The 22,392-nt window shown below is 48.2% G+C and overlaps 1 protein-coding gene across 1 annotated transcript in view; it reads right to left on the reverse strand.

The window, feature by feature from the left end:
* Positions 1-22,392, reverse strand: part of LOC133536016 (unconventional myosin-XVIIIb-like) — a 40,055-nt gene that overhangs the window by 3,691 nt on the left and 13,972 nt on the right. Inside the window, 29 exon segments of the mRNA XM_061876187.1 lie at positions 799-1,689; positions 1,758-1,919; positions 2,091-2,132; positions 2,218-2,351; positions 2,493-2,678; positions 2,741-2,878; positions 4,496-4,579; positions 4,647-4,763; positions 4,828-4,941; positions 5,007-5,168; positions 5,236-5,340; positions 5,425-5,535; positions 5,614-5,814; positions 7,233-7,356; positions 7,439-7,593; positions 7,945-8,069; positions 11,971-12,076; positions 12,139-12,258; positions 12,332-12,421; positions 14,203-14,346; positions 14,409-14,537; positions 14,612-14,677; positions 21,253-21,362; positions 21,423-21,576; positions 21,647-21,703; positions 21,705-21,831; positions 21,896-22,043; positions 22,100-22,220; positions 22,305-22,385. Of these exon segments, the coding sequence (XP_061732171.1) occupies positions 810-1,689; positions 1,758-1,919; positions 2,091-2,132; positions 2,218-2,351; positions 2,493-2,678; positions 2,741-2,878; positions 4,496-4,579; positions 4,647-4,763; positions 4,828-4,941; positions 5,007-5,168; positions 5,236-5,340; positions 5,425-5,535; positions 5,614-5,814; positions 7,233-7,356; positions 7,439-7,593; positions 7,945-8,069; positions 11,971-12,076; positions 12,139-12,258; positions 12,332-12,421; positions 14,203-14,346; positions 14,409-14,537; positions 14,612-14,677; positions 21,253-21,362; positions 21,423-21,576; positions 21,647-21,703; positions 21,705-21,831; positions 21,896-22,043; positions 22,100-22,220; positions 22,305-22,385 (4,293 nt within the window). The 3' untranslated portion in view covers positions 799-809.

The raw sequence follows: 22,392 nt of genomic DNA on the forward strand, positions 1-22,392 counted from the left end.
AATGCTAACAAGGTTGTTGTGGGTAATGTAGATGCTAGTAGCTAATGAGACTAATGCGTAATTATGTTAATGATGACAACATAGCTAATGTAGCTAATGATGCTAACAAGGTTGTTGTGGGTAATGTAGATGCTAGTAGCTAATGAGACTAATGCATAATTATGTTAATAATGATAACGTAGCTAATGATGCTAACAAGGTTGTTGTGGGTAATGTAGATGCTAGTAGCTAATGAGACTAATGCATAATTATTTTACTAACGATAACATAGCTAATGTAGCTAATGATGCTAACAAGGTTGTTGTGGGTAATGTAGATGTTAGTAGCTAATGAGACAAATGCATACTTATCTTAATAACGATAACGTAGCTAATGAAGCTAACAAGGTTTTTGTGAGTAATGTTAGAAATGTAGATGCTAGTAGCTAATGAGACTCATGCATACTTATCTTAATAACGATAACGTAGCTAATGAAGCTAACAAGGTTTTTGTGAGTAATGTTAGAAATGTAGATGCTAGTAGCTAATGAGACTCATGCATAATTATATTAATAATCCTCGGGCATGATACTTCACATAGATTTCACCATGTGAAGCACTTTATTACAAATATATTTCACTATACTTCGCTAATGTAGCTAAGGATGCTAATGCAGCTGGCATGGCTAATGATGCTAATGATAAGTAAGTAATGAGGTTACTGAAAGTATTAAGTATGTAATATGTAATTAGAAATTATTTAAATGTAATGTAACTAATACAAATGGGTCTAGTGAGGTTGATGCGTGTGACGTGTCACCTGGCGCCGCTTCAGTCCACTTCCTTCCTGAGGTACTTCCTCATGACGGAGGACACGTCCCCGCACTCGCTGCCCTCAGCTTCCAGTCGTTCCCCTTGCGGTCGCTCCAATCGCCTCCTGGGCCGCGTGACCTCTGAACTCCCTGAACCCCCCGAGCTGGACGACTCGGTTTCAGAGCTGCGTTGGCGGGTGGAGGGAGGGAGCTCTCCAAAATGGACGCTCAGCGCTCTCCTGCCCCCCCGCACGGAGCCGGCCAGGCTGCTGGCGGATTGAGATCTGCGGACGGCGGGAAGGATGTCGGACGTGTCGTCCCACTCTGCGACCAGGCGGCGGTTCTGGAAGACAACGGGCTCCGAGCCCAGGTGTCCTTCGCCCGCGTCCTCGGAGACCAGGTTAGGTAGTGCACAGCGGCGAGCCGCCTGCGGGGAGCGCCGTGGCGTCGCGACGGAGCGCGAGGGGTCTTGCGTGTAGTCCTCCTCCGGGATGGACAGGGAGGGGGGGCGCTCGTGGACGACGTGCGAGGACGCCAAGGACGAGAGGCGTGGCAGCGAGGGGAGGGACGTCGAGAAGTCGCAGGAGTTGAAGCGAGGCGTCGTCGTCGGCGAGTCGCCAGCGGCACGAGGAAGAAGCGGCGAGGGCGGCTTGAGGATGCTGGGTCGAATTTCCGGGAGGTCGTCTGGCGCCAGAGAGAGCGCCGATGCTCGACGGCGCAGCGCGGAAGCTGCCGTTGTTTGGTAAACAGGAAGTGACATGGCGCTGCCCGCCTCCGCTTCGCTGCCCGCTCGTCGCTTTCGCAGTCCTTCCAGAAGCTCCGACAGTGCCGAGGAGGACGGCGCCCGTCCCAAACCCCGAGAGCTCCCCGACTCCGCGTTATCTTCATCCGTGCAGGAGCTGAGCAGAACAGAACCTCCTGAGACCTGAATCACAGTCACTCGGGTCAAAGTCTAGTCCTGGCTTACCGGACGCTGTACGTGCTGCTGGTGTCCGCTGCCGACTGGCGCCCCTCCTGGCCGCTAAAGGTACTGCTGCCGTAAGGAGATCCTTTGCCACGAGAGCTTCCTCGAGAAACTCCACGTACGCCCTCGCCGACGTCTTCCGTGCCGAGGCTGGACGCAGAGTCTCTGTGAAGACAAGGATCGTCACTGAGGTCCTGGACTGATCTGGGAGCTGATGTCACCGCGTTGGTGAGCGTGCACGCCACTGCTCGCATATCGCCATAGCAACACGATCATTCTAGAACCGTACTACACGTGCACGGCCAAGGCGAGCACGCACGGCGCACACATTCTTACGGATCTTTCTTTGTCGAGGACGACGTCGCGGCCGCACGGACGCTGGAGTGAACAACATGGTCAGCATGCTCGGGAGCGGGGGGGGGGGCAATCATGTGATCTCTCCTTGGGGGAGGGGCCTTGTTACCTCTCAGTGTCGCTGTCATCGCTGGACTCCACCTCTTCCAAGGCGGCCTGCAGATCAACGATGCGTCGGATGGAAGTTTCCAAGTCGGCTTGTAATGTCTGCCTGATGGCCGTCAGCTCCTCCACCTGCATTTGCTGTGAACAAAGATGACATCACTTCCTGTTGCGGTCCCGACACACGTCAAAGACAAGAGGAGTGTGTGGTTGGCTGATGCCCTGAAAGGGGGCGGGGCTACTAGACAAGTGGTTTGGATGGGCTGAATAAATGCCTCTCACCAGCTCCATGCGGCGCCGGCTGCTGTCCTGCTCGCGCTGACTCAGCTCGTCCATCTCCACGCGGACGTCCTGCAGACGCTGCTGGAAGTAGCGAGCGTTCTCACGCTCCCGAGCCTCCGCCTGCGCGCTCTGCTCCAGCTCCTCGCCGAGACGCACCACGCTGTCCCGCAAACGCAGCACCAGGACCTTTTGGAAGACGCAGACATCAGGAACCTTCCACGATCCTCCAGCGGTGGACTTTGTCTCACCTCAAACCTCTTGACCTGTCCTCTTTGGAACTCCAGTTTGTTTTCGAGGTCACACACGCGCGCTTCCTGTTTGCTGACGATGCTCCGCCCCACGGTGGACGACTCCAGGAACTGCAACCTGGACGCTTGCTGCTGGAGCTGCACGGTGCGAGGAAGAGGACGCAATGGAGGGAATCAATCAATCATTCATCCCATCCATCCATTTTCTACCGCTTACTCCCTTTGGGGTCGCGGGGGGCTAGTGCTTATCTTGGTTACAATCGGGCCGAAGGTGGGGTGCGCCCCGGACAAGTCGCCACCCCATTGGAGGGCCAACACAGATAGACAGACAACATTCACACATTAGGGACCATTTAGTGTTGCCAATCTGCCTATCCCCAGGTGCATGTCTTTGGAGGTGGGAGGGGCCTATCCCCAGGTGCATGTCTTTGGAGGTGGGAGGGGCCTATCCCCAGGTGCATGTCTTTGGAGGTGGGAGGGGCCTATCCCCAGGTGCATGTCTTTGGAGGTGGGAGGAAGCCGGAGTACCTGGAGGGTTTAGCTCGGTTGGTAGAGCGGCCGTGCCAGCAACTTGAGGGTTGCAGGTTCGATTCCCGCTTCCGCCACCCTAGCCACTGCCGTTGTGTCCTTGGGCAAGACACTTGACCCGCCTGCTCCCAGTGCCACCCACACTGGTTTGAATGTAACTTAGATATTGGGTTTCACTATGTAAAGCGCTTTGAGTCACTAGAGAAAAAGTGCTACATAAATATAATTCACTTCACTTCAACCCACACATTCACGGGGAGAACATGCAAACTCCACACAGAAAGATCCCGAGCCCGGGATTGAACCCAGGACTACTCAGGACCTTCGTATTGTGAGGCAGACGCACTAACCCCTCTGCCACCGTGAAGCCCAATCAATCAATCATCCATCCATTTTCTACCACTTATTCTCTTTGGGGTGGCAGGGGGGCGCTGGTGTCCATCTCAGCTACAATTGGGCGGAAGGCGGGGTACACCCTGGACAAGTCGCCAACCCATCGGAGGGCCAACACAGATAGACAGACAACATTCACACACTAGGGACCATTTAGTGTTGTCAATCAACCTATCCCCAGGTGCATGTCTTTGGAAGTGGGAGGGGCCTATCCCCAGGTGCATGTCTTTGGAAGTGGGAGGGGCCTATCCCCAGGTGCATGTCTTTGGAGGTGGGAGGGGCCTATCCCCAGGTGCATGTCTTTGGAGGTGGGAGGGGCCTATCCCCAGGTGCATGTCTTTGGAGGTGGGAGGGGCCTATCCCCAGGTGCATGTCTTTGGAAGTGGGAGGGGCCTATCCCCAGGTGCATGTCTTTGGAAGTGGGAGGGGCCTATCCCCAGGTGCATGTCTTTGGAGGTGGGAGGAAGCCGGAGTACCCGGAGGGAACCCACGCATTCACGGGGAGAACATGCAAACTCCACACAGAAAGATCCCGTGCCTGGGGATTGAACCCGGGACTACTCAGGACCTTCGTATTGTGAGGCAGACGCACTAACCCCTCTGCCACCGTGAAGCCCATCATCAATTAATTAATCAGTTATTATTTATATAGTCCTAAATCACAAGTGTTTCAAAGAGCTGCACAAGCCACAACGACATCCTCGGCAGGGCAAGGAAAAACTCCACCCAATGGGACAATGAGAAACCTTGGAGGGGACTGCAGATGTGGGCAATGGACGTCGAGTGGATCCAGCTCTCGACGAAGGAGGAAGAACAAATGTCGGTGCGTCTTACCTCTTCCCGGAGGGCGTGTCTCTCCTTCTTGACCTCCTCAAGCTCCGCCTCCAGTTCTTTGATGCGACAGATGTCATTGGACGACTGTCCAGGAGGCAGACCCAATGAGGCGGGGGCGGGGCGGCACCGTGGAGGACGGACATGAACTAACCTGCTGAATCAGCGCTTTGTGCTTCCTCATGAGCTCCTCCAGGTCCTCCTGGTCCTCCTCCAAGCGCTTCAGCAGGTCCACCTTCTCATGCTGGAGGAGGGACAGCTGCTCGTCCAACTGCGCACGCAAAGTCCGCACGTTTGATTCCCTCTCCGGACGACATGTGCTGTGGCGGTCTTACCAGACTCTTCTGCTTGCACATGTTGTCCACTTCCATCTGCGTGTCCTCCAGCTGCTGCGTCAAGGTGGTCAGGGCGCTCTCCGCCTCACGCCGCTGTGTCTCGCTGTCCTCCAGCTGACAAACACGCACACACACACGTCAAGAGACGGCGGCGCGGCGGAGACGCTGGCGAGCCGCACCTGCCAGTGAAGACGTTCCAGCTGGTCCTTGTCGGCGTCCGCGGGGCCCCGCCCATCACTTTGAAGTGTGGCCAGCAGCAGCTGGGCGTCGGCCAGGAGCGCGTGCGTCCTCTTCAAGTCCCGCCTCAGCTTTTTCTCCACGTCGAAGTCTCGGTGGCCCACCTGCAGGCCGCCCCACGCTGACTACGGCTCACGTGCCGACATGCTAACAGGCAAGGTGTGTGCGTACCTGCTCACACAGTGTGGCCACGAGTCCCTCCAGGTCATGCTTGTCGTGGATCACCATCTGCTTCTCCTCGTATTCCTGCTCCAGCTGCATCTCCAGCTGCCGCAGCTGCATCGTCATCGCCATGGCGACCCAGCAAACACATCATTCGCCCTGCTAGCATGTCGCTAACATGAAACCATTTCTTCCTACCCTCCTCTGAGAAGACTTGTGTACGTCCTCCAGCTCCTCGTCTTTGTCCTCCAGCTCCTTCTGGTGGATCTGCTTCATGCGCTCCAACTCCAGCTCCAGGCGCACCTGCACCTGTAGGGGGAGGGGAATGTAGAGGGGGGTTTGAGGTTACGCGTACCCCGCGCTTTCCTGCGAGCATATCGCCGTCACCTGTTGCTGCTGTTGGACTCTGGCGGTCAGCTGGGACACCTCGTCGGCCCGCTCGCCGGCCACGCCCTCCAGGAGGCGGAGCTGTCTCTTCAGGTCAGGGAGGGAGTCCCTGGCCAGATTCACGGGAACGCTGAGGTCCCGGATCTGAGCGCACAACTCGTCCTTCTGCTTCTGTAAGCGACCTCCCTCCGCCTGGCTCTCCTACGCACACACACGGCGTTAACCAGGGCATCAACGATTATCGGTCCTGCTAGACACCGAACTCTATTTAATAATACAACTCTAACATTTGACAACCAAACAATTAAACAAGGCGACACGGTAAAGAATCTGGGTATTATCTTCGACCCAACTCTCTCCTTTGAGTCACACATTAAAAGCGTTACTAAAACGGCCTTCTTTCATCTCCGTAATATCGCTAAAATTCGCTCCATTCTGTCCACTAAAGACGCTGAGATCATTATCCATGCGTTTGTTACGTCTCGTCTCGATTACTGTAACGTATTATTTTCGGGTCTCCCCATGTCTAGCATTAAAAGATTACAGTTGGTACAAAATGCGGCTGCTAGACTTTTGACAAGAACAAGAAAGTTTGATCACATTACGCCTGTACTGTATATACCTTTATATACATATATACATACATATATACCTATACTGTATATACCTTTATATACATATATACATACATATATACCTATACTGTATATACCTTTATATACATATATACATACATATATACCTATACTGTATATACCTTTATATACATATATACATACATATATACCTATACTGTATATACCTTTATATACATATATACATACATATATACCTGTACTGGCTCACCTGCACTGGCTTCCTGTGCACTTAAGATGTGACTTTAAGGTTTTACTACTTACGTATAAAATACTACACGGTCTAGCTCCATCCTATCTTGCCGATTGTATTGTACCATATGTCCCGGCAAGAAATCTGCCTTCAAAGGACTCCGGCTTATTAGTGATCCCCAAAGCCCAAAAAAAGTCTGCGGGCTGTAGAGCTTTTTCATTTCGGGCTCCAGTACTCTGGAATGCCCTCCCGGTAACAGTTCGAGATGCTACCTCAGTAGAAGCATTTAAGTCTCACCTTAAAACTCATTTGTATACTCTAGCCTTTAAATAGACTCGCTTTTTAGACCAGTTGATCTGCCGTTTCTTTTCTTTTTCTCCTATGTCCCACTCTCCTTTGTGGAGGGAGTCTGGTCCGATCCGGTGGCCATGTACTGCTCGCCTGTGTATCGGCTGGGGACATCTCTCCGCTGCTGATCAGCCTCCGCTTGGGATGGTTTCCTGCTGGCTCCGCTGTGAACGGGACTCTCGCTGCTGTGTTGGATCCGCTCTGGACTGGACTCTCGCGACTGTGTTGGATCCATTATGGATTGATCTTTCACAGTATCATGTTCTCATAGTCATTATTGTCACCGATGTCCCACTGGGTGTGAGTTTTTCCTTGCCCTTATGTGGGCCTACCGAGGATGTCGTAGTGGTTTGTGCAGCCCTTTGAGACACTAGTGATTTAGGGCTATATAAGTAAACATTGATTGATTGATTGATTGATCAACGCCACCGCCAGGACCTCACCTGCAGGTGGCGGCGCAGCGTGATTAGCTCCGCCCCCAGTGCGGCGTTCTCTTGCACGGCTTTGTCCTTCAGCTCTCGCTCGCCGTCGGCTTCCTCCAGCGCCTGCGTCAGCTTGCTGTCGAAGCTGGCGGCGGAGCGAGGGAGGGAAGACACGGCGGTGAGCGTGCGGCGGCGTTTTTCCATCAACATCAGAAAAGTACACACACCGTCTCTGCTTGCGGTCCAGTTCGTGCGTTCGGTTCTGCAGGCTGTCGTTGAGGACTCGCGCGTCCTGGAGGTCGGAGGTCATGCGCCGGCAGTGTCGCTTGAGTTCGATCACGCTCTTCTTGGACTGGTCCAGCTGGGCCTGCAGCGTCGCCACCTGCATGCCACACACACACACACGCACACACACACACACACACACACACACACACACACACATAGTGAAGTGTGAAGTGAATTATATTTATATAGCGCTTTTCTCTAGTGACTCAAAGCGCTTTACATAGTGAGACCCAATATCTAAGTTACATTTAAAGCAGTGTGGGTGGCACTGGGAGCAGGTGGGTAAAGTGTCTTGCCCAAGGACACAACGGCAGTAACTAGGATGGCACAAGCGGGAATCGAACCTGCAACCCTCAAGTTGCTGGCACGGCCACTCTACCAACCGAGCTATGCCGCCCCATAGTCACTATACCAACAGACATCCTGGTCCCGGTCTTTGTCTCACTTTGTTGTCCAGCTGCTGGCGCGTCTCACGCTCCGCCTCCACCTTCTCCTCCGTCTGCTTCAACCGTCGGCGGACAAACTCCACCTCCGTCTGGCAACATTCCAGCTGCATGGCCAGCTCGCTCTCTGCGGGGGGGGCGGGGGGGGGGGGGGGGGGGGCATTCCGGAAGAGTTAATGTTGTGTTACCGTGCGGGTGTTTTGTCATTCTTGTTTGGTGTGGGTTCACAGTGTGGCGCATATTTGTAACAATGTTAAAGTTGTTTATTTGGCCACCTTCAGTGTGACCTGTATGGCTGTTGAGGGGGGGGGGCCGACAGGAAACGCACCGGGTTGTTTTTCTCCAGCCGACCAATTCAACATCAGGTTTTGTGGAGGCGCGTTATCAACATTTTCGTGTTTTGCGGCGAAGCATCGGATATAAGTTTGGCGCCATGCCACGCCCACATATAGTCACAATTTATTATCGCCCACCAGTTCCGTATCCATCACTGATCACCTGACCTGCAGAAATGACAGTTTGATTGGTGACCGCCAAGAGCAGTTTTTGCCGCCAGGCTCCGCCCACTACAAATAGGTCGTGTTTTGGCCCACTTCCAAAGACAATAACATATTGTTTTTCATGAGCTAAGGACTGGTATTGTATGTCTGGGTGTGTGTGAAGTGAAGTGAAGTATATTTATATAGCGCTTTTCTCTAGTGACTCAAAGCGCTTTACGTAAAAAAACCCAATATCTAGGTGACATTTAAACCAGTGCGGGTGGCACTGGGAGCAGGTGGGTAAAGTGTCTTGCCCAAGGACACAACGGTAGTGACTAGGATGGCAGAAGCGGGAATCGAACCTGCAACCCGCAAGTTGCTGGCACGGCCACTCTCCCAACCGAGCTATACCGCCTGCTTTGGAAATCATTTGTACCCCTTTCAGATATCGCATTTAGTTCCCATTAAAACGTTCACATGTTGCACAATGAGATGTAAACATGGGATAAAGTGTACTTTCTGTTAGTAAAATATATGTTTTTTTAAGTATTTCTGTAATATAATAACCTCATTTCATGATTAATGTTTATAAATTAAGATTCTTAATAAATGACACTAGAATAAGCACACATTTGATTGGTAAATCATGATGTAACGACCTGGAATTACACATTATGTGTGGTGTTGGAGTTGTCTGACTTTTTGAGTGGCTGTAAACGCATCACTGGCTATTATGGGCCTGTTGCTTTAAAAGGGCCCATTCACATGCTGCTAAGCAGGTGTTATACACCTTAGAGCAGGGGTCAGCAACCTTTTTGAAAGCAAGAGCTACTTCTTGGGTACTGATTAATGCCAAGGGCTACCAGTTTGATACACACTTAAATAAATTGCCAGAAATAGCCAATTTGCTCAATTTACCTTTAATAAATAAATGTATATATATATAAAAAAAATGGGTATTTCTGTCCGTCATTCCATCGTACATTTTTTTTCCTTTTACGGAAGGTTTTTTTGTAGAAAATAAATCATGAAAGAAACACTTAATTGAGCGGTTTAAAAGAGGAGAAAACAGGAAAAAATGAAAATTCAATTTTGAAACATAGTTTATCTTTAATTTTGACTCCTTAAAATACAAAATTCAACCGAAAAAAAGAAGAGAAAAACTAGCTAATTCGAATCTTTTTGAAAAAAAAAATTAAAAAAAATAATTTGTGGAACATCATTAGTAATTTTTCCTGATTAAGAATAATTTTAGAATTTTGATGACATGTTTTAAATATGTTAAAATCCAATCTGCGTTTTGTTAGAATATATAACAAATTGGACCAAGCTATATTTCTAACAAAGACAAATCATTATTTCAAATACAGAGTGGGCCAAGGTTGAACAAATTAACCTTTTATTAGGGAGCCAAACTAGTTTTGCAATGAATATTGAACAAGCAAGGCTTAAATAGGGCAGCACGGTGGTGCAGGGGTTAGTGCATCTGCCTCACAATACGACGGTCCGGAGTAATCCTGCGTTCAATCCCGTGCTCTGGATCTTTCTGTGTGGAGGTGCATGACCTCCCCGTGACTGCGTGGGTTCCCTCTGGGAACTCGGGCTTCCTCCCAAGGAAAACGCAGAGCTTACATAACGTAATAGTAGTGCAAAATCAACTTTCGAAAAATAAAAATAAAAAAAAATCAGTGGTATATTAAATAAAACGTAATTTAAAAAATGAATGCCTCTTTTCTATTTGCAGCCTTCTGAGGTAAATGTCAACATTAACTTTTTCCGCAGGCTAATAAATTCGAAAATGAAATAAAAATTAGGTGGGCGGGGTTTGGTGGCAGCAGGGGGTGTATGTTGTAGCATTCCGGAAGAGTTAGTGCTGCAAGGGGTCCTTGGTATTTGTTCTGTTGTGTTTATGTTGTGTTTATGTTGTGTTACGGTGCGGGTGTTTTGTCATTCTTGTTTGGTGTGGGTTCACAGAGTATTTGTAACAATGTTAAAGTTGTTTATACGGCCACCCTCAGTGTGACCTGTATGGCTGTTGACCAAGTGTGTGTGTGTGTGTGAAAGCGGCATATATTATGTGACTTGGCCAGCACGCTGTTTGTATGGAGGAAAAGAGGACGTGACGACATGTTGTAGAGGACAGTGCCTTTAAGGCACGCTCCCAATATTGTTGTCCGGGTCGAAATCGGGAGAATGGTTGCCCAGGGAGATTTTCGGGAAGGTCACTAAACTTTGGGAATCTCCCGGGAAAATCGTGAGGATTGGTAAGTATGAGTATTGGTGGTGAATGTGGTGTTACTGGCGGGTCAGCTCCAATGTTAATTTGATATTGTCTCAAGGGCCAAATGAAATTAGACGGCGGGCCAAATTTGGCCCCGCGGGCCAGAGTTTGACACCCATGTTCCAGATGTTCCAGAACAAAAATTTTAAAAGAAATTCAAAAGACTTTGAAATAAGATTTAAAGTTGATTCTAAAGATTTTCTAAATTTGCCAGAATAATTCTTTTAAATTTTAATCATAATAAGTTTGAAAAAATATTTCACAAATATTCTTTGGCGAAAAAACAGAAGCTAAAATGAAGAATTTAATTAAAATGTATTTATTATTCTTTACAATAAAAAAAAAAAAATTACTTGAACATTGATTTAAATTGTCAGGAAAGAAGAGGAAGGAATTTAAAAGGTAAAAAGGTATATGTGTTTAAAAATCCTCAAGGTTGTATTTTTTTCTCTAAAATTGTCTTTCTGAAAGTTATAAGAAGCAAAGTAAAAAAATAAAAGAATTTATTTAAACAAGTGAAGACCAAGTCTTTAAAATATTTTCTTGGATTTTCAAATTCTATTTGAGTTTTGTCTCTCTTAGAATTAAAAATGTTGAGCAAAGCGAGACCAGCTTGCTAGTAAATAAATAACATTTAGAAAATAGAGGCAGCTCACTGGTAAGTGCTGCTATTTGAGCTATTTTTAGAAAAGGCCAGCGGGCGACTCATCTGGTCCTTACGGGCACCACGTTGGTGACCCCTGCCCTAGGAGGAGTTTGTTGGAGTACGACACCTGTTTTTGACTTAAAAATGGCCGACAGAAACCAAGATGATTTCTTTACAGACATGGGTTATATTTTTGAGGGCTCCAAGTTCGATTCCCCCTTCTGCCATCCTAGTCACTGCCGTTGTGTCCTTGGGCAAGACACTTTACCCACCTGCTCCCAGTGCCACCCACACTGCTTTAAATGTAACTTAGACATTGGGTTTCACTATGTAAAGCGCTTTGAGTCACTAGAGAAAAGCGCTATATAAATACAATTCACTTCTTGAGACATCTCCAGTGATTTTTTTTTTTTGTTGATATGTGAATTGGTGGGGGAGGGGCTTATTTTTACTCATTTTAAAGTTGGCGCTAGAGAGTCAATTTTAAAATTGTGTTCTCCGGGATCTCTAAAACAGAACATTTTCACCACACCTGGCAGGTCTGCAAAGTTTGGTATTTTCTTCGGGCTGAAAAAGGCGTCCAGATGTCAAACTCCTTGTTTGGAAGTACACGCCCACCTACCTGTCCCCGCCGCTCGTTGGCTCTCCAAGTTGCGATACTTCCTCCGCTCCTCCTCCAGCTGTTTCTCCAGCGTCTCCATGGCAACCTTGCACTGGTCCAGGCGCGCCTGAACAAAGCGACAGGAAGTCAAGAGGGGTGGTGATGAGGCAGGCGAGACGGCCGCCTCACCTGCAGCCCCTTGTTCTCCTTGCTCAGCCGGAGTCTCTCCGCTCGCTCCACGTCGAGAGCCTGACCCACCGCGTCGCCACGGAAACGCTCGTCGCTCAGCTCCGAGGTCACCGCCGTCAGCTACACACACGCGCTGCGTTAGTGTGTGTTTCTGAGTGTGTGGGTAAGTGTAAGTGTGTGTTGCAGGACAAACTTTGGTGTTGCAGGCGTCCACCGTCTGTCTCAACTCGTTCCTTTCCTTCTCCGACTTGTCCAGACGCCGTTTGAGCCCCGACACTTCATCCTGAACACAAAACTCCTCTTTAAAGACCTACTGAAAGCCACTACTAGCGACCACGCAGTCTGATAGTTTATATATCAATGATGAAATATTAACATTGCAACACATGCCAATACGGCCGCTTTAGTTTACTAAACTACAATTTTAAATTTCCCGCGGAGTTTCTTGTTGAAAACGTCGCGGAACGTCCCTTTTCATCGCATAATTACACAGTATTTTGGACATCTGTGTTGCTGAATCTTTTGCAATTTTTTTCAATTAATAGTGGAGACGTCAAAGAAGAATGCTGTTGGTGGAAAGCGGTGGATTGCAGCTGCCTTTAGCACCGAAACACAGCTGGTGTTTCTTTGTTTGTTGTGAAGCTTTAACACAGAGCGGTCAAGCGAACATGTTTCTCTACGGATGGGGTGGCGAAGTGGGAGAGTGGCCGTGCGCAACCCAATGGTCCCTGGTTCAATCCCCACCTAGTACCAACCTCGTCACGTCCGTTGTGTCCTGAGCAAGACACTTTACTCCTGATGGGTGCTGGTTAGCGCCTTGCATGGCAGCTCCCTCCATCAGTGTGTGAATGTGTGTGTGAATGGGTAAATGTGGAAGTAGTGTCAAAGCGCTTTGAGTACCTTGAAGGTAGAAAAGCGCTATACAAGTACAACCCATTTATCATTATTTATTTACGTCAACCGGCAAGTTTTTGGATGGGGAAAATTGTGATATTAAGTCGGCTCTTACCGGAGACTGCAGTGGATTATGGGACTTCCCCCTGCCGCTCAAAATGGCAGCTGTGATCTTGGTTCCTTTATCGGCTTCTCTGAGAGACACTGGCGTTCACCGCAGCCATCTGACTTTGAGGTATGTCTTTACAATCTCACTAAAATACTATTAAAAAATAAGCAGGTAAGAGATTTTACAGAATTATCCTAGTAAATGTGTCTAATTACATCTGAAACGGTCCCACTGCAGCTTCACGGTGGCAGAGGGGTTAGTGCGTCTGCCTCACAATACGAAGGTCCTGCAGTCCTGGGTTCAAATCCAGGCTCAGGATCTTCCTGTGTGGAGTTTGCATGTCCTCCCCGTGAATGCGTGGGTTCCCTCCGGGTACTCCGGCTTCCTCCCACTTCCAAAGACATGCACCTGGGGATAGGTTGATTGGCAACACTAAATTGGCCCTAGTGTGTGAATGTTGTCTGTCTATCTGTGTTGGCCCTGCGATCAGGTGGCGACTTGTCCAGGGTGTACCCCGCCTCCCGCCCGATTGTAGCTGAGATAGGCGCAAGCGCCCCCCGCGACCCCGAAAGGGAATAAGCGGTAGAAAATGGATGGGATGGACGGTCCCACTGCTGCCGCCCGGACCGTTCGCTTTTTCTTTTTTTTTTGTGTTTCACTCTAACTTTCCTTATCCACAAATCTTTCATCCTCGCTCAAATTAACAGGGAAATTGTCACTTTCTCGGTCCGAATAGCTCTTGCTGCTTGAGGCAATGAGTATAAAGGATGTTCGGATGTGAGGACGCCTCACAGCGGTGACGTCACGCGCACATCGTCTGCTACTTCCGGTACAGGCGAGGCTTTTTTATTAGCGACCAAAAGTTGCAAACTTTATCGTGGATGTTCTCTACTAAATCCTTTAAGGAAAAATATGGCAATATCGCGAAATGATCAAGTATGACACATAGAATGGAGCTGCTATCCCCGTTTAAATAAGAACATCTCATTTCAGTAGGCCTTTAACCACCAAGTGTGTGTGTGTGTATGTGTGTGTGTGTGTGTGTGTGTGTGTGTGTTTACCTCTTTGGTGCGCAGCCTCTCGTTGTCCATGTTGACGTCCAGCAGGGGGCGCACGCGGCAGAAAAGCTTCCACCAGTGCCATTCCGCCGCTAAATGCAACACCCGGAGGTTCCTCTGAAGACAGCGCACGGCCATGTGCCGCACCTGCGCACACACACCATGCTTACATGTACGTTTCTATGGCAACGGAGCAGTCAAGGACTGACCTTGAGCGTGCGGTACTTCTGGCGGGCCAGGTGTCCCACGCAGGCGGCCTGCAGGTGGACCAGCCAGCCGCTGACCTGCAGGTCGCGTTGACTCTCCAGGTGTCGGAGCACGCCGCGCCTCATGAACACCTGACAGGAAACAGGAAGTTGCCAGAGGCGGCGCAGGATGGACTTTCCCCACACGCAGGAGGAGGCGTTCTCACCCGACCGGCGCCGATCACGACGCTCTTGGGGTCCAGGTCCAGGTCGGCCAGAAGCTCGTCCACGGCCTGAGACAAAGACGAGCGAGACGGCGTTCAGTTGAAGTGAATTATATTTATATAGCGCTTTTCTCAAGTGACTCGAAGCGCTTTACATATTGACACCCAATATCTAAGTTACATTTAAACCAGTGTGGGTGGCACTGGGAGCAGGTGGGTAAAGTGTCTTGCCCAAGGACACAACGGCAGTAACTAGGATGGCACAAGTGGGAATCGAACCTGCAACCCTCAAGTTGCTGGCACGGCCACTCTACCAACCGAGCTATGCCGCCCAGTTGAAGTCCAGAGGCGTTAAAGGGGAACATTATCACAATTTCTGAAGGGTTAAAACCAATAAAAATCAGTTACCAGTGGCTTGTTTTATTTTTCGAAGTTTTTCTCAAAATTTTACCCATCACGCAATATCCCGAAAAACGGCTTCAAAGTGCCTGATTTTAACCATCGTTATATCCACCCGTCCATTTTCCTGTGACGTCACAGCGTGAAGAAACCACACACAAACATGGCGGATAGAACAGAAAGGTATGGCGACATTAGCTCGGATTCAGACTCGGATTTCGGCGGCTTAAAGGGGAACATTATCAGCAGGCCTATGTAAGCGTCAATATATACCTTGATGGTGCAGAAAAAAGACCATCTATTTTTTTAACCGATTTCCGAACTCTAAATGGGTGAATTTTGGCGAATTAAACGCCTTTCTGTTTATCGCGCTGGAGGCGATGACGTCAGAATGTGACGTCGCCGAGGTAACACACCCACCATTTTCATTTTCAACACATTACAAACACCGGGTCTCAGCTCTGTTATTTTCCGTTTTTTTGACTATTTTTTGGAACCTTGGAGACATCATGCCTCGTGGGTGTGTTGTCGGAGGGTGTAACAACACTAACAGGGAGGGATTCAAGTTGCACCACTGGCCCCAAGATGCCAAAGTGTCTGCCGCCAGACCCCCATTGAATGTACCAGAGTGTCTCCACATTTGACCGGCGATGCTAAGGCAGACATGGCACAGAGATGTATGGATAACCTGCAGATGCATTTGCAACGATAGTCAACGAAATCACAAAGGTGAGTTTTGTTGATGTTGACTGCCAGCTAATCGATGCTAACATGCTACACTAATCGATGCTAACATGCTATTTACCGGCGGTGCTAAAGCAGACATGGCACAGAGATGTATGGATAACCTGTAGATGCATTTGCAACTATATTACGTTTCCTTCCACCCACATTTAATGCGAAACAAACACTTACCAATCGACGGATTTAAGTTGCTCCAGTGTCACAAGATACGAAAGTCCTGATCGTTTGGTCCGCACATTTTACCGGCGATGCTAACGCAGCTATTCGGCCATGCTATGGCTATGAATTCGCTCAATAGCTTCAGTTTCTTCTTCAATACTTTCATACTCCAACCATCTGCTTCAATACATGCGTAAACTGTTGAATCGCTTAAGTCGCTGAAATCCGAGTTTGAATCCGAGCTAATGTCACTATATCTTGCTGTGGTATTCCCATTGTTTGTTTACATTGGCAGCACTGTGTGACGTCACAGGGAAATGGCCAGTGTCTTCGCAGAGAGACGAAAATAAGGCACTTTAAAGCTTTATTTAGGGATATTCCGAGACCGGTAAAATTTTGAAAAAAACTTCGAAAAATACAACAAGCCACTGGGAACTGATTTTTATTGTTTTTAACCCTTTTGAAATTGTGATAATGTTCCCCTTTAAGTGATTCAACAGATTACGCATGTATTGAAACGGATGGTTGGAGTGTGGAGGCAGGTAGCGAAAACAAAATTGAAGAAGAAACTGAAGCTATTGAGCAAATAGCCATAACACTGGGACGAATTCGGCGATTGCCTTCTAACCAATGATTGCATCTTTTGACCACTGGTGCAACCTGAATCAGTCGATTGGTATGTGTTTGTTTGGCATTAAATGTGGGTGGAGGGAAAGGCTGGATGCAAATATAGCTACAAATGAGGCATAATGACGCAATATGTACATACAGCTAGCCTAAATAGCATGTTAGCATCGATTAGCTTGCAGTCATGCCGTGAGCAAATATGTCTGATTAGCACATAACTCAATAACATCAACAAAAGTCACCTTTGTGATTTCGTTGACTTTATCATTGGAAATGCATCTGCTTTGAGTGTCGCAGGATATCCACAAATCTCTGTCGTAAAATCGCTATCGTCGGTAAAGTGTGCAGAACAAACGAGGGACTTTCGCATCTTTTGACCACTGGTGCAACTTGAATCCGTCGATTGGTACGTGTTTGTTTGGCATTAAATGTGGGTGGAGGGAAAGGCTGGATCCAAATAAAGCTACAAATGAGGTATAATGACGCAATATGTACATACAGCTAGCCTAAATAGCATGTTAGCATCGATTAGCTTGCAGTCATGCCGTGAGCAAATATATCTGATTAGCACATAAGTCAATAACATCAACAAAACTCACCTTTGTGATTTTGTTGACTTTATCGTTGGAAATGCATCTGCTTTGTGTGTCGCAGGATACCCACACATCTCTGTCGTAAAATCGCTATCGTCGGTAAAATGTGCAGAACAAACGAGGGACTTTCGCATCTTTTGACCACTGCTGCAACTTGAATCCGTCGATTGGTACGTGTTTGTTTGGCATTAAATGTGGGCGGAGGGAAAGGCTGGATGCAAATATAGCTACAAATGAGGCATGATGACGCAATATGTACATACAGCTAGCCTAAATAGCATGTTAGCATTGATTAGCTTGCAGTCATGCCGTGGGCAAATATGTCTGATTAGCACATAAGTCAATAACATCAACAAAAGTCACCTTTGGGATTTTGTTGACTTTATTCTTGGAAATGCATCTGCTTTGAGTGTCGCAGGATATCCACACATCTCTGTCGTAGTGAAGTGAATTATATATTTAAATAGTGCTTTTCTCAAGTGACTCAAAGCGCTTTACATAGTGACACCCAATATCTAAGTTACATTTAAACCAGTGTGGGTGGCACTGGGAGCAGGTGGGTAAAGTGTCTTGCCCAAGGACACAACGGCAGTAACTAGGATGGCACAAGCGGGAATCGAACCTGCAACCCTCAAGTTGCTGGCACGGGCACTCTACAAACCGAGCTATACCGCCCCCCCACGTAGCATCGCTATCGTCGGTAAAATGTGCAGAATAAACGAAGGACTTTCGCATCTTTTGACCACTGGTGCAACTTGAATCCGTCGATTGGTACGTGTTTGTTTGGCATTAAATGTGGGTGGAGGGAAATGCTGGAAGCAAATATAGCTACAAATGAGGCATAATGACGCAATATGTACATACAGCTAGCCTAAATAGCATGTTAGCATCAATTAGCTTGCAGTCATGCTGTGAGCAAATATGTGTGATTAGCACATAAGTCAATAACATCAACAAAACTCACCTTTGTGATTTTGTTGACTTTATTCTTGGAAAAAATATCTGCTTTGAGTGTCGCAGGATATCCACAAATCTCTGTCGTAGCATCGCTATCGTCAGTAAAATGTGCAGAACAAACGAGGAACTTTCGCATCTTTTGACCACTGGTGCAACTTGAATCCGTCGATTGGTACGTGTTTGTTTGGCATTAAATGTAGGTGGAGGGAAATGCTGGATGCAAATATAGCTACAAATGAGGCATAATGACGCAATATGTACATACAGCTAACCTAAATAGCATGTTAGCATCGATTAGCTTGCAGTCATGCCGTGAGCAAATATGTCTGATCAGCACATAAGTCAATAACATCAACAAAAGTCACCTTTGGGATTTCGTTGACTTTATCGTTGGAAATGCATCTGCTTTGAGTGTCGCAGGATATCCACAAATCTCTGTCGTAGCATCGCTATCGTCGGTAAAGTGTGCAGAACAAACGAGGGACTTTCGCATCTTTTGACCACTGGTGCAACTTGAATCCGTCGATTGGTACGGGTTTGTTTGGCATTAAATGTGGGTGGAGGGAAAGGCTGGATGCAAATATAGCTACAAATGAGGCATCATGACGCAATATGTACATACAGCTAGCCTAAATAGCATGTTAGCATCGATTAGCTTGCAGTCATGCCGTGAGCAAATATGTCTGATCAGCACATAAGTCAATAACATCAACAAAACTCACCTTTGTGATTTCGTTGACTTTATCGTTGGAAATGCATCTGCTTTGAGTGTCGCAGGATATCCACACATCTCTGTCGTAGCATCGCTATCGACGGTAAAGTGTGCAGAACAAACGACGGAATTTCGCATCTTTTGACAACTGGTGCAACTTGAACCCGTTGATTGTTATGTGTTTGTTTGGCATTAAATGTGGGCGGAGGGAAAGGCTGGATGCAAATATAGCTACAAATGAGGCATAATGACACAATATGTACATACAGCTAGCCTAAATAGCATGTTAGCATCGATTAGCTTGCAGTCATGCCGTGAGCAAATATGTCTGATTAGCACATAACTCAATAACATCAAAAACACTCACCTTTGTGATTTTGTTGACTTTATCGTTGGAAATGCATCTGCTTTGAGTGTCGCAGGATATCCACAAATCTCTGTCGTAGCATCGCAATCGTCGGTAAAGTGTGCAGAACAAACGAGGGACTTTCGCATCTTTTGACCACTCGTGCAACTTGAATCCGTCGATTGGTCTGTGTTTGTTTGGCATTAAATGTGGGTGGAGGGAAAGGCTGGATGCAAATATAGCTACAAATGAGGCATCATGACGCAATATGTACATACAGCTAGCCTAAATAGCATGTTAGCATCGATTAGCTTGCAGTCATGCCGTGAGCAAATATGTCTGATTAGCACATAAGTCAATAACATCAACAAAACTCACCTTTGTGATTTTGTTGACTTTATTCTTGGAAAAATTATCTGCTTTGAGTGTCGTAGGATATCCACACATTTCTGGCGTAGCATCGCTATCGTCGGTAAAGTGTGCAGAACAAACGAGGGACTTTCGCATCTTTTGACCACTGGTGCAACTTGAGTCCGTCGATTGGTACGTGTTTGTTTGGCATTAAATGTGGGTGGAGGGAAAGGCTGGATGCAAATATAGCTACAAATGAGGCAGAATGATGCAATATCTACATACAGCTAGCCTAAATAGCATGTTAGCATCGATTAGCTTGCAGTCATGCCGTGAGCAAATATGTCTGATTAGCACATAAGTCAATAACATCAACAAAACTCACCTTTGTGATTTTGTTGACTTTATTCTTGGAAAAATTATCTGCTTTGAGTGTCGTAGGATATCCACACATTTCTGTCGTAAAATCGCTATCGTCGGTAAAGTGTGCAGAACAAACGAGGGACTTTCGCATCTTTTGACCACTGGTGCAACTTGAATCCGTCGATTGGTACGTGTTTGTTTGGCATTAAATGTGGGCGCAGGGAAAGGCTGGATGCAAATATAGCTACAAATGAGGCATAATGACGCAATATCTACATACAGCTAGCCTAAATAGCATGTTAGCATCAGTTAGCTTTTAGTCATGCTGTGAGCAAATATGTCTGATTAGCACATAAGTCAATAACATCAACAAAACTCACCTTTGTGATTTCGTTGACTTTATGGTTGGAAATGCATCTGCTTTGAGTGTCGCAGGATATCCACAAATCTCTGTCGTAAAATCGCTATGGTCGGTGAAGTGTGCAGAACAAACGAGGGACTTTCGCATTTTTTGACCACTGGTGCAACTTGAATCCGTCGATTGGTACGTGTTTGTTTGACATTAAATGTGGGCGGAGGGAAAGGCTGGATGCAAATATAGCTGCAAATGAGGCATAATGACGCAATATGTACATACAGCTAGCCTAAATAGCATGTTAGCATCGATTAGCTTGCAGTCATGCCGTGAGCAAATATGTCTGATCAGCACATAAGTCAATAACATCAACAAAACTCACCTTTGTGATTTTGTTGACTTTATCGTTGGAAATGCATCTGCTTTGAGTGTCGCGGGATATCCACAAATCTCTGTCGTAAAATCGCTATCGTCGGTAAAGTGTGCAGAACAAACGAGGGACTTTCGCATCTTTTGACCACTGGTGCAACTTGAATCCGTCGATTGGTATGTGTTTGTTTGGCATTAAATGTGGGTGGAGGGAAATGCTGGAAGCAAATATAGCTACAAATGAGGCATAATGACGCAATATGTACATACAGCTAGCCTAAATAGCATGTTAGCATCGATTAGCATGCCGTGACCATTGATATGTCTGATTAGCACACTTCACGTAAGTCAACTTGAAACCTTCTCTGTTGGTGTTGTTACACCTCCGACAACACACCCACGAGGCTTAATGTCTCCAAAGTACGGAGAAAAGTCGGAAAAACGGAAAATAACAGAGCTGATGTGTTTGAGAAAATGGTGGAGTGCTTCCTGTTACGTCACGGGTGAAAGGTCATCGCTCCGACAGCGAACCATCGAAAGGCGTTTCAATCGCCAAATTCACCCTTTTAGAGTTCGGAAATGGTTCCGCAACATCGAGGTACATATTGACGCTTCCATAAGTCTGCTGATCATGTTCCCCTTTAAGCGAGGGCGAGTCACGTGACCCACCTTCCTCTCATCATGGCGGACAAACATGGAGGCGTAGCGCTTCATGATGGGCGGGGACAAAGCCTGGAAGTGACGCCTGAAGTCGCTGAGGGTCATGTGATCAGGGTAGCCTGCCATGAGAGCAGAGGTCAGCGGGTGTCATGTGACCTGCGGCGGTGGCGGGCACTGACCTGTGCGGTAGAGCTGCAGTGCCGACAGCGTCTGCGCCGACAGAAGCTGCGCTCGCAGCGTCGCCACGTTGGGCGCGCCGCCGGCGTCCATCTTGGCGCTGATGCACTGCAAGAAGACGGGCCGAGCGCGCCGGATCACGTTGACCAGGGCGTCCTGAGGGGGGCGGAGACATACCAAAGTCGGACGTGGTTCAGGAGGCGGCGGCGGCGGCGGTGACACTCACGGCCTGCAGTTTGATGGCGATGCACGGCGAGTGCCTGCGTAAAGCCGCCGCCCCCCCCGCTGAGTGTCTTCCTGATGGTGGCGCTCCTCTGCAGCGAGCGCTGACTGGCGCCTTCCAGCCCGCTCAGGCCGCGGCACAGCGGCGGCACGTCCACGGCGGGCGAGAACGTCGCCTTCACTGACGCCCTGGAGACGACACGCCGCGTCATAGCCTGACCACGCCCCCCCCAACACGCGACCTCGCACTCACACGGACGAGTTCTGGAGAAGTCCGACGGCGTTGAGAGCAGACTGATTGTTCTGGACCAGCGAGAACCATCCCGTCAGATCGTAGCGTACCGGGTCGCAGCCCGCCAGGTGTCCCACCTCCAACTGCAGCGGCTGCTCGCACTGACGCACTGAAGGAAGGTCACATGATCATCAGCATCAGAACCATCGCTGGAGGCGGAGTTACCTGTCTGATTGTAGTACTGGCACACGCGCTCCACGGCAGCGCCCTCGTTGGATGCCGGCGTTGTCATCTCCTCGTCCAGGACCCACAAAAGACCCCTGAGGGCGCTTTCTGCCGCCCGCACCTCCAAGAGGCATCACATGTTTGTCACAATTGGCCCCGCCCACTACGCGAGCCGTACTGTTAGCGTGTTAACATGCTAGCGTACCTGCGGAGGCGGCTGGTCGATGGCGGCCACCACGTCAGCGGGGTCCATCTCGGGACACTCGAACGCCACCGGTACTTTCTCCTGGACA

This window comes from Nerophis ophidion, linkage group LG17 (genome assembly GCF_033978795.1).
Source record: "Nerophis ophidion isolate RoL-2023_Sa linkage group LG17, RoL_Noph_v1.0, whole genome shotgun sequence".
In the NCBI taxonomy this organism is placed as follows: domain Eukaryota; kingdom Metazoa; phylum Chordata; class Actinopteri; order Syngnathiformes; family Syngnathidae; genus Nerophis; species Nerophis ophidion.